This window comes from Ochotona princeps, chromosome 6 (genome assembly GCF_030435755.1).
Source record: "Ochotona princeps isolate mOchPri1 chromosome 6, mOchPri1.hap1, whole genome shotgun sequence".
Classification (NCBI taxonomy): Eukaryota; Metazoa; Chordata; class Mammalia; order Lagomorpha; family Ochotonidae; genus Ochotona; species Ochotona princeps.
This window is the reverse complement of record NC_080837.1, coordinates 67,578,541-67,592,844: the sequence shown is the minus strand read 5'-3', so window position 1 is coordinate 67,592,844 and position 14,304 is coordinate 67,578,541. Positions and strand designations below refer to the sequence as shown.

At 38.3% G+C, this 14,304-nt stretch overlaps 1 protein-coding gene across 2 annotated transcripts in view; it reads left to right on the top strand.

Moving 5' to 3' along the window:
- The window catches only part of MAP4K5 (mitogen-activated protein kinase kinase kinase kinase 5), a 107,145-nt gene extending 93,689 nt beyond the window's left edge, over positions 1 to 13,456 (top strand). For both annotated transcript variants that reach the window (XM_058666402.1, XM_058666399.1), the window contains exons 28-32: positions 2,364 to 2,432; positions 3,756 to 3,848; positions 6,078 to 6,148; positions 9,654 to 9,709; positions 11,860 to 13,456. In XM_058666402.1, the coding sequence (XP_058522385.1) occupies positions 2,364 to 2,432; positions 3,756 to 3,848; positions 6,078 to 6,148; positions 9,654 to 9,709; positions 11,860 to 11,947 (377 nt within the window). In that variant the 3' untranslated portion in view covers positions 11,948 to 13,456. The remainder of the gene's footprint in view (positions 1 to 2,363; positions 2,433 to 3,755; positions 3,849 to 6,077; positions 6,149 to 9,653; positions 9,710 to 11,859) is intronic.
- Positions 13,457 to 14,304: the final 848 nt, after the last annotated feature.

Genomic DNA, 14,304 nt, shown 5'->3' with positions numbered 1-14,304 from the left:
ATGGGGGAATCTCAACTGAACTTGAGCTGTGGTTATGCAACAAGGTGGAGGAATCCACCATGGTAAGAGGATTTGGGGAGGGGTGGGGAGAATCCAAGTATCTATGAAACTGTGTCACATAATGCAATGTAATTAATGAATTTAAAATAAAATTAAAAAAAATATATTAGAATAAAAATCAGGATCATGTTTGACCACCTCAACTTAATTTTTGCAGACTAGCATGATGCAGAGCAGATAATTTCATACCCTTATCTCATGTGTATCTATAACCACTAGGCTAGACATGCCAAGTTTGGGGGAGGGAGGGGTATGTTTGTTTTTTAATGGCTAAGGTTTTGACAGAGGCACTTTTTTTTGGGGTGACGTTTACATAGTTGATTAGGGTAGGAAGGTTTCAAGGGTTAGAGGAGCGTGAGACCATTATTTCCACATTTCCTTCCTTCCTTCCTTCCTTCCTTCCTTCCTTCCTTCCTTCCTTCCTTCCTTCCTTCCTTCCTTCCTTCCTTCTCTCTGTCTCTCTCTTTCTCCTTCTGTATCTTAGGGAAGAGAAGAGACACAGGGAGAAGCTGCACCCAGCCTCCCATCCGCCTCACTACATGGGCATGGGGAAAAGTCACCCAACGTCTTCCCACGGTCCCCAGTGTGGAGCATGCTCCAAGGATTTGCCACGGTGGTTTAATAATTCAGTAGCTCTGAAATGCTGTTTACCTCACCGTTCCAAGGATGAGGAAATCCTTTCAAGGTCCATTGGCTCACATAGTCCATATTAGAATCTCCATTCACCTAAATATTTGCTGCCAACGCTTGGCTGGGGTTTGCCCAACTTGTTCTGCCCTCCTTCCTCTGTTGTGGTACCAGATGTCCTCTGCAGGCTCCATTGGCCTGCCGATTTCTGTGTGCATCTTGGTATGCCGTCCACTAGTGACTGAGCCACTGTTGGCATTGTTCAAGCGAAAATGAAAGCCAACCGCATTTTGCTCCCTGAGGAGGAGCCTGAGTGACCATCAACCTGCTGTCAAGCAGAGGCAAGGAAACCTTTAAGCTCCAGTCCCTGTGCTCAGTAGGCAACTCCATTTTCTGTTGACCCAACTTCCAGCTGTGTTCCTTGTTCAGCCAAGGGGTTATACCTGTGAGTGGCAACAGCTATGATGTTAAAGTGAGCTCCTGTTCTGAAACCCCCATAGTCTCAACAGTGTCCTTATCGCCAAGGCTGAGCTGCTTAGCATATGGTTCTATTGGCTGAATGAATCTAGATTAACTAAAACATGACTCCACTAGGCTAGCGCTTGGTCTAGAAGGCCATTTATTCAGTCTGTAGGTCACTATTCTTCACTGTCAAATTTGGAAGATCCACAGAATTCTGTCCTGCAGTTACTACTCTGCATCACCTAAAACCTTTTCTTAGGTTCAACTGGATCACTGGAAGAATCGGGGTGCTTATAAGAAGCTGTTTTACCAAAAATACGAAGCAAGTTGGGCCCAATGTGGTAGACTAGTGGCTAAAGTCCTTGCCTTGCACACACTGGGATCCCCTATGGGCACTGATTCTAATCCTGGCAGCCCTGATTCCCATCCAGCTCCCTGCTTGTGGCCTGGGAAAGCAGTCAAGGATGGCCCAAAGCCTTGGGACCCTGCACCTGTGTGGGAGACCTAGAGGAAGCTCCTGGGATCCTGGATCCTGGCTTCACATTGGCTCAGCTCCAGTTGTTGCGGTCACTTGGGGAGTGAATTAACAGATGGAAGATCTTCCTCTCTCTCCTCTCTGTATATCTGACTTTCCAATAAAAAAAAGAAAATAAATCTTTAAAATAATATTGAGTGGCAAGAGTTACATCATGCAAAGAAGTTATTGACAATATTGATTATTACTGGCTCATAATTATGGGCCTCCCACAACAACACTAGGAAAATTACTGTAATAATTTTATTTATTTTTGTGCTGTTTTGAATTCTTGCTTTTTTGTATTTCTGTCATGCTGTGATTCACATAAGTGATATTATCTGTGTCTCCCATTAGCTTTGCAAAATGCAGAGCAAAATTCAGCAGTGGTGTTTAGAATGCATTTCATTTTCCTCCCTGTGTTTATCCTTTGCTTTATCTTATTCTTGTAAAAAATTCCGTTCTAGAACTAGCTAGATGTGATAATTAAATGTTGTCCTTTTTTTCAGCTCCATTAGCCACATTAGGCTTTATATTATATTTTTTAAAGAAAAAGAATAATTTGTGCTGTATTTCAAATTTTAAGTCACAGCAAAAGCCAGAATTTGAATTTATTTTTTAGGTTCTGGTTTTTGTTAAATGTACTATATTTCTTTAAAAGTGTATTGTAGTATAACTGTAACATTGTTTTCCCCCTCAGGCAGCCAGCAATTAGATTCCATCCATGTAACACAGTTGGAGAGAGATACTGTTCTAGTGTGTTTAGACAGTAAGTACAATTTTAAAATTTATTTTCAGTCTACTTCTTGATAAAGCAGTTCTTGTAATGGCATTGAACTATTACAGCATATCTCAAGATTTTTATTTTACCTTGAATGACCTGCTTAAGTAGAAGAAAAATCAAATTGACCACAGATACTAATTAACCTTTCCATCAGTACTATCCTATATCACTTTCTTCTTTGTATTGACCTTCTTGAAGACATTATCTATGAACTGTGTGCCAGAAACTTCCGGGAAGATGCTTTGTAGACTCACAGTTTGTTATAATGAATGAAAATGAAAGGCTTTACTGACTTACATAACAAGATCTTTAGGAATCATGTCAGAGTGCATTTCTAAAGTACTTATGGATCTGACACCTGTAGCTAACAATAGTGATTCTTTAGGTGCAGGGAAGAGATGTATATTAACAGGAACTTTTAAATTAACCAGATAATCGGATAATCAGGGTTTATTTTATAATACTGAGCCATTAGCAGTAAGCACCTAGGTACCTCCTGAACTGTCAAAGGAGGTAAATCATGCTTCGTTTTCATTTGGTGACATGTTTTAGGATAGTTCTTAAACTATTCATTTATTTGGTCCTCCATTTCCCAATTAATCAAAATAAATAGAAAAACTGCTTTGCTGAGGTTTATGGGTTTTTTTAATAAGAGATCAGAGGAAAGCTGCCAAAGCTGATTGTCAGCTCTACGATGTGTCATTCAGTGTGTGAGCCGCAGTGGAGCTGAGTGGGCCATCTGCAAGAGGGTAGACAGGACAGAGCTCCACACAGAAAAGGTGTCTTCTGACACAGACACATGAGGGGGAGCTTACAAATAAATGGGCAAAAGGAGAAAGGAATTATTTATTTATGTTTCCTGTCCAAGTTTACTATACTTGAGCTACTGTTTCTTGCTCCATGTACCTTTGTAGAATATAATTCATATACTCACTACGTAATAGTTATGAATTATTACAAGTATTTCTTACATTGTTGTCATTTCTAAGGGAAAAAATAGACTCATGGTGTTAAATATTTAACACCAAGGCAGCCACTCTCAAAGAAGAAAATGAGATTTTAAAAAATGAGACTGCAGATGTTCAGTATATAAAAAGGAACAATAGCAGAATTGCCATCTATCAAAGGAGGCAGTTTTATGGCTTATTTTTAAAACTTCAGTAATGATGCTTCACTGGGCACACTTGAATGATGAGTAAAGTCTATCAAGTATTTATTTGACAATTAATGTAAAATTCATCTATCAATTTACATTTATTTTAGCAGATTTGCCTTTCCAGTCTTGATTTTCTTTTTATTCTTTTTAAGAATTTGTAAAAATTGTAAACCTACAAGGAAGATTAAAATCAAGTAAGAAATTGGCCTCTGAGCTAAGTTTTGATTTTCGCATTGAATCTGTAGGTAAGTCTCCTTTCTTTACTGAGTGAGTTTGGAATATTTGCCTTTGCTGTTCATTCAAGGCTTGGGGTTGTCTAGACCAGCAGTAGCTCTGAGAAGTTTTCTGTGCTGACAGAGATGTTCCCTGTCTGTGCTCTTAAATAACAGCAGTTAGGAAACTCCTGCAGCTGATAAGCACCTAACAGGGCTGGTGCTACATTTGCAGTGTTAAAGTTTCCACTTACATTTTAATTGATAACCATATGCAGCTACTTGCTTCCATATTTTCCATATTTTACAGCATACATAAAATCTTATTGATTCATGAATATTTAAAATTGGAAATGATAGTTTGAATTTCTGTTCATTATTCCCCTTTCTGCTCCTTCCAGGAAGGCATATTTCTCTTTTGTTTACACATCAGGGACGTGTTTCTGTGATGTGATAATGGTGTTGGATTACTGTTAATTTTGTGTCATATAAAATCCTGGTTTGTATATGTTGATGTTTACTGCCTTCTTTTCGTATATGAAAAGCAAGTTACCCACTTTTAATTTGATTCTTATTAATGAATGTTTTATTCTGTAATAGTCATTGGGTTTATCATTAGAAAGTTAATAATTTATCATTGTTTCTATCCTCATTGATGATATGTTAATAATTACTTTTCCAAGTAGAACTAGAACTTGTATTTAAAAAAAAACATGGCTGGACACAATCTGAGCAGCTGAGAATATCATTCTGGCATAAATCAAAGAAATGAGTTAATAAAAATTTGGTATTTATTACTTGGACCATACAAAACATACATATTTTATAATTAAATGTGTTTAAACACATGCTTTTTCCTCTTAGCAAGTTTTCTGTTTTTTTTTTCTTTGTGAGTTTCTCAACTAGAATACTGACTTGTTACAAAAAATGTCTATATCCCTGTGTGACCCCTGAGATAAAAATATTTTAGTTTTGATTAGGAAATTAATTTACTATAGTGGAAACCGAAACCTTTCTGTAGTAGCTAAGACAACAGGAAGTTTTGAAACTAGTTTCTTCTTTTACTCCATCATCCACAGATACTACTTGTCGGTTTCTAGGATGTCATATTTTCTAGAGATTCTGTTACATAGAATGTTAGTTCCTCTTCATTGTTACCAAAACATACTGGTACCTCAACTTTTCCATATATGCAGAATTATTTAGAAAATTTTAATCGTTGTACCAAAATTTGTTTTCCTTACATCATTCCTTACATCATCTAACATCATTTGTTGCCAGTAAACCATGGAGTAATTACAAGGATACTCCTGGATAAGAGTCAGTTCTAATCTTTTCCTTTTAAAAATAAAACCAGTAGCCAGGTATTTTAATTGAGCTGAATTTTGTTTCCAGAACATTCTTACGTAAACTTTTAAAATAGAGCCAATATTTTAAACAAAAATGTAAGTAATTTGCAGTCCCTTTCTCTAATACCTTTTAACTTTCTTGTAAATTATTATTTGTTTATTTGGGATGCAAGGAGACCAAGTAAGGACAAGCACATTCCTGTCCACTGGTATACTCCCCAACTGCCTGCAGTTGTCAGGGCTGGGCTGGAGCCAGGAACACAGGCCAGGTCTCCCACTTGGGTGACAGGAACCCAGTTTCTGGAGCTAACTGCCAGGACCTGTACTGACAGGAAGCTAGTCAGAATCTAGAGCCAGGAGCACGATGTAAGCACTCTAATGCAGGAGGCAGGCTACATACCTGCTCCCATCATCACATTTAGCTTTGTTTTTCTTTTTAACTATTTCTAACACATATAGTAGGTGACTAAATGCCAAAACTTTTGTGTAAGACTTGATTCACAGAGCATAAATATTCCATATATAGTTAAATTTTCGTTTGTGGGGAAGGTATCTTTTAAATTAATTTTATAATATGGAAAATGTGAACATAAAATGCCTGTTTAAGATTTACTTCTGAATATAGAACAGTATTAATGTTTTTATCCAAAAACCCTACTATACAACTTGTGAAAGTGCAATTCATATGCAGATATGGCTCACATTTAAATGAATGCCTTTTTGTATGAGCCTTTGAAAACTTGCATAACCATGCCTCAAGAAATACTTGGGCTCAGACATGTCTTAGCCACAAAAATGTTGAGAAATAATGGTCCAGAATAGCCTTATGTTACCATTTATTAAAAGCAGTTGAGGGAGATTTATAGTGAGGTGCTCTGTGCTTTTAATTTCAGTTCTCCCTTATCTTTTTCAGTGTGCCTTCAGGACAGTGTGTTGGCTTTCTGGAAACATGGGATGCAGGGCAAAAGCTTCAAATCAGATGAGGTAAAGTTCTCAGATTATCTCCACTGAATCCCTCTGCATATTGTAATGTTGAAATGTTTGGTTTAGGCATTTCCTCTGTGAACCTATATTACTGTCATTAGTGCCTGTGAACCAGAAGGGCTGAAAAGCCAATGTTTCCCCTGTAAGTGGGCTCACTTTCATATTTTTTAAGTCAGTGGCCACAAGGAATTGCAAAATATATTTTCACGATTTCATTCCTTTTATTTACAAGTAATATAATTGTTAAGTTTGTGTTACTTGTCTAAATTGATTGTTTTGTATAATCTGGAAATATGTAACTTCTTTTTTAGTATTGTAGTTAAAATTGTAAAAATTAATAAGGACTAAGAGAAAATCTAAGAGTATTAATTTGTTTCAAGACAGGATTGCAAACAGTATCAAGCCCTTATATAATACCTTGTATTTGCCAGGCACTTTACAACTGTTAGGTCACTTAAGACTCATAGTAATCCAACAGAGGTAAGTGGTAGTCATATTCTCAGTTTTTTTTTTTTTAAAGATTTTATTTATTTTATTACAAAGTCAGATATACAGAGAGGAGGAGAGACAGACAGGAAGATCTTCCTTCCGATGATTCACTCCCCAAGTGAGCCGCAACGGGCCGGTGCTGCGCCGATCCAAAGCCGGGAACCAGGAACCTCTTCCAGGTCTCCCACGAGGGTGCAGGGTCCCAATGCATTGGGCCATCCTCAGCTGCTTTCCCAGGCCACAAGCAGGGAGCTGGATGGGAAGTGGAGCTGCTGGGATTAGAACCGGCGCCCATATGGGATCCCGGGGCTTTCAAGGCGAGGACTTTAGCTGCTAGGCCATGCCGCCGGGCCCCATATTCTCAGTTTTACAGGTAGAGAATAGTTAAGTAATTGACCCTGAGTTACATAGCTAGTTAAGTAGCAAAGCCCTTCATATTTATACTGAGGCGATCAAAACATTACATGCGGAAGATAGAATTTAGGATTCCTCCATGAGGGGTAAACCCTAATCTAACAGAGACATTGCATATTTTGAATACCTGGATTAACATATCTGGTTACTGATTCACATTACTAAGTATCTCCAGGCACCTTTATTAGATGAAACATGCTCTTATGTGCCATTTTCACTGTCATTCCTATGATTAGAAATCATTAATTTAAAAGTATTAAGGGGCCATTGCTGTAGCATAGCAAACCACCACTATAGCAGGTAAAGCCAGTGCCCATAGTGCCAGCATCACAAATGGGCTCTGGTAGATGTAAAGTAGATACAAAGTCGAGTCCTGCTGCTCTACTTTACATCCAGTTCCCAGCTTGTGGCCTGGGCAGGCAGCAGAAGATGGCCCAAGTGCTTGGGCCCCTGCGGCCATGTGGGAGACCCAGAGGAAGCTCCTGACTCCTGGCTTCAGGCCAGCACAGCTCTGGCCATTGCAGCCATTTGGGGAGTGAAGTAGAAGATGGAAGCTCTTTCTCTTTCCATGCCTTCCAAGTAAAATAAATAAAGCTTTAAAAATATTAAGCTGGAGAGGCAGAGTGAATGTTTGGCACAGCGATTAAGTTACTGCTTAGACACACACGTTCAGTATTGAGTACCTGAGCTCCCAATTGCAGCTTCCTGCTAATGTGTACCCTATGAATCAACAGATATTTAGAAAACTTGAGTGAAGATTATGGCTTTAACCTGGTCTATCTCCAGCTATTGCTAACAGCAGATGGAAGTGCTCTATAAATAAATACATAAATCTACATAAGATGCCCCTTTTTCACCTTAAATTCTTTTTCCTGTTTCTAACTTGTCTTTCTTAACTCTGCTTCTGCCTGTATATTGTTCATCCTTCAAGTTGGCCCAGCTAACATTTCTTCCTCTTTCGTGAAGTAATCAGTTATACCAGTCCACGTCTCTGAACTTAACACTCTGAAAATCAGCTCATGATGTACATGTGATTTTGGAGGGTGGGGAGCCTTCTTTTAAATTTTTAAATTTATATTACTTACCATGGTGTGGTTTCATGGGTTACAGGAATTCCTCCTCTAACCTCCTTTTCTCCTTTCCTGTTTCCCCACCACTGTTTTCTCTCACATAGTAATGTAGTTTTTCGGCAGTGGTCACAAGTCAACATTCTGCTATTTAAGTGTATCACTGCACTGTAAGTATGTGCAGTGGAAGACAGGCTAATATCCTACTGTCAGGGTATCCTACTGTCCTAGTTTCATTGGAGCCTCCTTTTATTCAGGAGTAGAAATGCATGCTGTAATGTATCTTTATTTCCTGGTTTGCTAGTCTCCATGATACAGTTCTTCTGTGATAATATGTGTACGTGCATGTTTACCTATATAACTATCTTATATTTTGCATGAAGATTGCCTTATGTCAGACAGAACATATTATACTTGTCCTTTTGGGATTGGCTTATTTCACTCTGCACAGTGGTCTCAGGTGGGACCATTTTTTTTGCAAATGTTAGAATTTCATTATTTTCTGATGTAGGTTTATTAAGTCTCTCTGCCTGGGCAAACGGTTAATTCATTTTTAGCAGACTACTTTTATGTTTCTTTTATATCCATAATTTGTTAGTTTGGGTTCTTGCAAAAGCTGACCCTGGGATAGAGACTCACATGCAGGTATTTTACTTGGGAGTGGATTCTAAAAAACAAGTGATGGGATGAAAGATATAAAATGGAATAGAGCCAAAAATTATTTGGCATTATGTGACAGTTTCATAGGCTCTGGGAATCCCCCCACCCCTCCCCATGCCCTTCCCCCATGGTGGATTCCTCCACCTTGTTGCAGTATTACCGTTCAAATTCAGTCAAGATTCTTTCTTTACAAATAGAGCCAAAAATTAACAAGCTGGTTCCCACTATGGACAAGTGAGGCTTAATTCAGGAGGGACCACTAAGGAATGTTGAAGAATGCACTACAGAAGTGAGATGGGAAAGCTGGAACATTCATGCACCAGCTGTTTTCCATGTTGGTTAAGGATTGACCTCAAGGGTGCAGATTCCCCATGCTTCCAGATAGTTCTTTAGTACTTAGCCTAGCACCTTTGCAGCTTGGAGGAATCAACAGAGGAATACCACAATATATACCAAGGTGAGGCCTTGCTGCTTGGGAGTTCCCATCACAGTCACATTGAAGTCAGATAAGCCATGGGTCCACCTCAAGCACCTGCACCAGGAGTTAAAGCAAAGAGCAGGAACTCTGCAGCCCAGCAGATCTGGGGGGCTGGCCCTTGAACAAATTACTTGGCTTCTGGGAGCTTCACTTTGTTTAGTCAGATGCAGATTCTAATTCCTATCACAGAGAGAAAAGTACCTAACCCATACTAGGAATTTCAAAAACATTGGTTCATTTCTAATAGGTACTTCCGGTGAAACATAATTGATATTTCACTTGAGGAATGTGTCTGCCAAAAATTATTTATTCTATTTAATACATCTAAATTGTTTTTAAGTTATTTCATAAGCAGCATGGGAACTAAGCTGTTACTGACAAGAGTTTTCTTTCACAGGTTACCCAGGAGATTTCAGATGAAACGAGAGTTTTCCGCTTACTTGGATCTGACAGGTAATGTGGGATTAATCACAACAGGAATGCAGAGACCGTATTCTTAACCTTAACTTTATCAGCAGCCTGTAATTATGTCTCAGTCAAAACTCGTACAGGATTCACTGACTAAAGAAAGTTTTTTTCATCATGTTACATGTACATGTACATGTTAGGTCAAGGAGTCAGTGTAAGAATCATATTCAACCAATACAAAATGTGTTAATATAGGTATTTATTTCCCTAATGCCATGACGGATGTTTCAGGTCCCTGTGTTTTCAAGGTTTCTTCCTCACACCTTGCCACCTGTTAACAGTTACACATATGGTCTCCTGATACTTGCTTTTATATCAGAGAATGTTCAGCGTAGTTTCTGAGGTCAGTGGTAGCTGTTGTTCTTCCAAGTCTACATCATCTTCCTCTATAACTAATAACCTACCCATTCCTTTGGTTTTCCCGCTTTACGTGGTTACTGCAGCAGGATTGGCTACAGATGCCTTCTCTCTGAGACGGGGCTGAGGGCCTCTGGTGTTCTGCTTCAAGCAGCCATGGCTGAAATACCTTACACACCCTTGAAGAAGGGAAAGGAGCCGATGGAGATAGGATTCCTGAACAAATTTGAAGAGTTTTAAAAGGAGAAAAGTATTTTCTGAAAAATGATAATGCCTATAGTGAATAGAAAGATAAGTAAATGAATTTTGGAAAATTTGAAAGTAGTGTGGGGTGGCCGAGGGGTGGAAGGGAGGGAGGAAGGAAAGGAGGATGGAGTGATTTGAGGGCAGCAGTATCACTGACTCTAGAATGGCAAGCCCTTAGCATCTGCAAAAAGACCTCGCGCTTGTGGTGCAGGGAGCTCTGTAATGAGGCATAGTGAGAGCAGCCTGCAGAGCTCACAGGTTGGTATCAAAACCATTTCTGTCACTCACTTGTGCCTCCCCCAGAGATCTCTCCCCCTTCGGTTCCTCCTTTGTCTCTATTGTCTCACTGCTCTGCTCTATGAAGCTACTTTTTGTATGCCATTACATTGTGTGGTTAGTTTCTTTCTTGAGCATCTCATTCCTTTTAAGTTATATATCTTAGCCAGAGTGTTTGTGTCAGTTGAATTTAAGTTACTCTGTTTTCTCCTTCTAGTCATCTGTAATATACCTGTATGATATAAAGTACATATTACTATTTTGTTGTTTTTATTAAGCAAGTAATAACATGTCAGTTGCATAAAAATCATACACTAGAAAAATATGAATTATGAGCCATCATTTTGGCACACTGAATTAAGCCACCACTTACAACACCAATACCATATCAGAGTGCCAGTTTGTGTCCATTTCACTTCTAATCCAGCTCCTTGCTAATGTGCTTGGGAAGGCAGCAGATAATGACCCAAATGCCTGGGCCTCTGTGAACCATGTGGGAGACCTGAATGGAGTTTCTGGCTCCTGGCTTTGGCCTGCCCAGACCTAGCTGTTTTGGCCATTTGGGGAGTAGACCAGTAGATGAAAGAGCTCTTTCTCCCCACTTCTACTCTCCCTATCTCTTTGCCTTTCAAATAAACAAATAAGCTTTGTAAAAAGAAAAGTATGAAGTATGTGTACCATTTCTCTCCCCATCCCTCCCTAGAATTTTTTTTCTCTGTATGGATGTATATTTGTTCTATTCTCAAACCCCCACAAATAAAATGTCATAGTTTGGTAGTGGATTTTCTGTCTTCCTAGCAATCGTTTGACTGTTTCCCTGGCTTTGTTCCTAGAATAAGGGAGAGAGGTCCCAATTCATATCTTTTGTAAAAAAACAATTAGAATCAAATACTTTGAAGAACACTTTGGATGATTGTCTCTTAAGAGTCCTGTTGTATCTTCAACCCTTCTTCCACCCTCTTCCTTTTGGTGTAAATGCCTGAAGCAGAATTGCATCTTGGATTAGCATAACAAATAAAATATAAAATTTATTTTTAGTTGAAATAAGATACTATCCCATGTTTCCAAATTTAATATTCATCAATTCTTATTCATTTGCATTTTAAGCTATAAAACGTAAAGATGAATTTGATTATGAATATGTGATCTTTATTATGATAATGTGAACAGTGTTATTTTTTTGCTGGTTTGATGTTAGTATATGAAGCCTGAAATTTTTATGTTTAAGCAAACGTTTTGTTTGGGTTTCATTACAGGGTTGTCGTTTTGGAAAGCAGGCCAACAGAAAATCCTACTGCACACAGCAATCTCTACATCTTAGCTGGACATGAAAATAGTTACTAAGCAATAGGAATGAATCTCACATAACAAGAAAAGAATATAATCCGTTGAAAGCAAAGACATTCTGAGGAAATTCAGTGCAAACTTCGGTTTGATTTGCTTTAACTATTATGGGTTATATTTCAAGTCATCTGTATTTTAGGGTAGAATTCAGTATTTTCTGTAGCTGGAAACAGCTAGTCTTATCTCTTGCCACTGTGTGGTGGTTTTATCAGTTTGCTTAATAAAAGCGATGAGACAAACAGTCCTCAAGTTCCAGGAAACACAGTCTTTTTAAAAAAAAAATGATGTTTGTAACAAGGGTGCCATGGTATTTTTAGGTAACTCAAGTGATTATCTTCAGAGGGATAAGTTTAGTGACATTTTATCATTTTCTACCACGTCTTACTCCTTCTTAATGATCATAATTTTATAAAGAAATTACCAAACAAGCCTTTCACTTCTGCATTGGCCATTCTGTATGTTTTTGTAAAATAGAATATTTAATCCTTATTTATTAATCTCTTGCTGGAGTGGTGTAATGTATCTAACTTTTAGCAAAGGAATGTTGCAAAACAGCTTAGGTTGTTTTTTTTATGATATGTAAAATTCGGTTTACTTTTTAAAGGTAATACTTCGAGGACTTAAGATGTGTTTGAGGGTTTGACACATACATGCATTTCCATTTAACAAAAAAATTTTGTAATACAATTTCATGCAGAATAGTCTTAAAAGGAAATTTTTTTATTATTATTCAACTAGAAATAGTTGAATGGCATCAGATAGAAAAGATAGTGATGATGATTGAAATATCCTTGGGAGAGATGTATATGTCTAGGTGTGACTACCACATATATGGTTTCTTGACAAGCAGTATAATATACCTGTGATTTTTTTTTTGCATTAGGGATAATGCATAAGAAATTAATCACCATATATATTATCATCCCTAATGAAAGGGGGGCAGTATTTAACTACCTATGATATGTATTTTACTTATACTATGCCAAAGGGGAAACATAAAGCCAGTACACTTGTAATCTGGGGGTTTTCACATATTTAGGTTTTTGTTTTGAGTAGGTTTAAGGGAAAAAAATGTTTAAATAAAATTGAATTACTGATGGGATAGTATAAATAAGTATTATAAAAGCCAATATTCTAAAAATAAGGAAGAATACAGCCATTTTTGAGTATTTTTCTTTTGTTGTTACTGTTCAAAATTAAAATGTCTGTACCTGTTAATTGAATGCATTTGTTGAGAAAAGCACTGGGATGGACCGGGGTTAGCAAAAGCAAATTAAAAGATTTTTCTGACCAGTTGAGAGGAAAATAGCATAACTATCTCATTCAATCTCTAGCAATTTTGTCAAGTATTATCATCTCCATTTTTCAGCTGAAGAAATGAGGGTTTAGCAAGTTGAGAGACTTACCCACTTCACACAGCAAGTCAGTGGTTGAGCCAGACTAGGAGTCTTGTGACTCTGTTAATTTCACTATGCAATATGCAAACAATAAACTATTATATCAACAAAATATGAAGTGTTCTTTAATAATTTGCACTTGGTATGATAATTTGACTGTTTATTTTGGATATATTAGATTCTCTAACAGAAGGAGCAAACAGCAGGGTACCATTCTCAAAACGGTACATTTTCATGGTGGATACGAAAACTTGCATCCTCCTTTTCTCTCTGAATCCTAACAGAAATCCCAGTACAAAACTGGTCTTCCCTGTGAAACTGGGCAATGCCAGTGAACAGACCTAAACAAGATCTTGACATCAGGGGCATCCTGGCTGCCCAAGTACATAGTGCCACAGTGGAAATTTTAGTTGGCATGCCCATGAACCCACACTTCCAGAGTTCTAAGTCTTTCAGATGTTTGTTGTTACACATATAAGCCAGCACCCAAGAGTTACACCAAGTTGGGCCCGGCGGCGTGGCCTAGCAGCTAAAGTCCTCGCCTTGAACGCCCCGGGATCCCATATGGGTGCCGGTTCTAATCCCGGCAGCTCCACTTCCCATCCAGCTCCCTGCTTGTGGCCTGGGGAAGCAGTCGAGGATGGCCCAGTGCTTTGGGACCCTGCACCCGCGTGGGAGACCTGGAAGAGGTTCCTGGTTCCCGGCTTTGGATCAGCGCAGCACCTGCCCATTGCAGCTCACTTGGGGAGTGAAACATCGGATGGAAGATCTTCCTCTCTGTCTCTCCTCCTCTCTGTATATCCGGCTTTCTAATAAGAATAATAAAATCTTAAAAAAAAAAAAGAGAGAGAGTTACACCAAGTTGAAAGGAAATGCCTGCTTGAATATAGGGAAAAAAGGAGAATGTCATAAGAAAAATTTTTCAGAAAGATACTACAACCATGAACTTAGAGGAGAAAA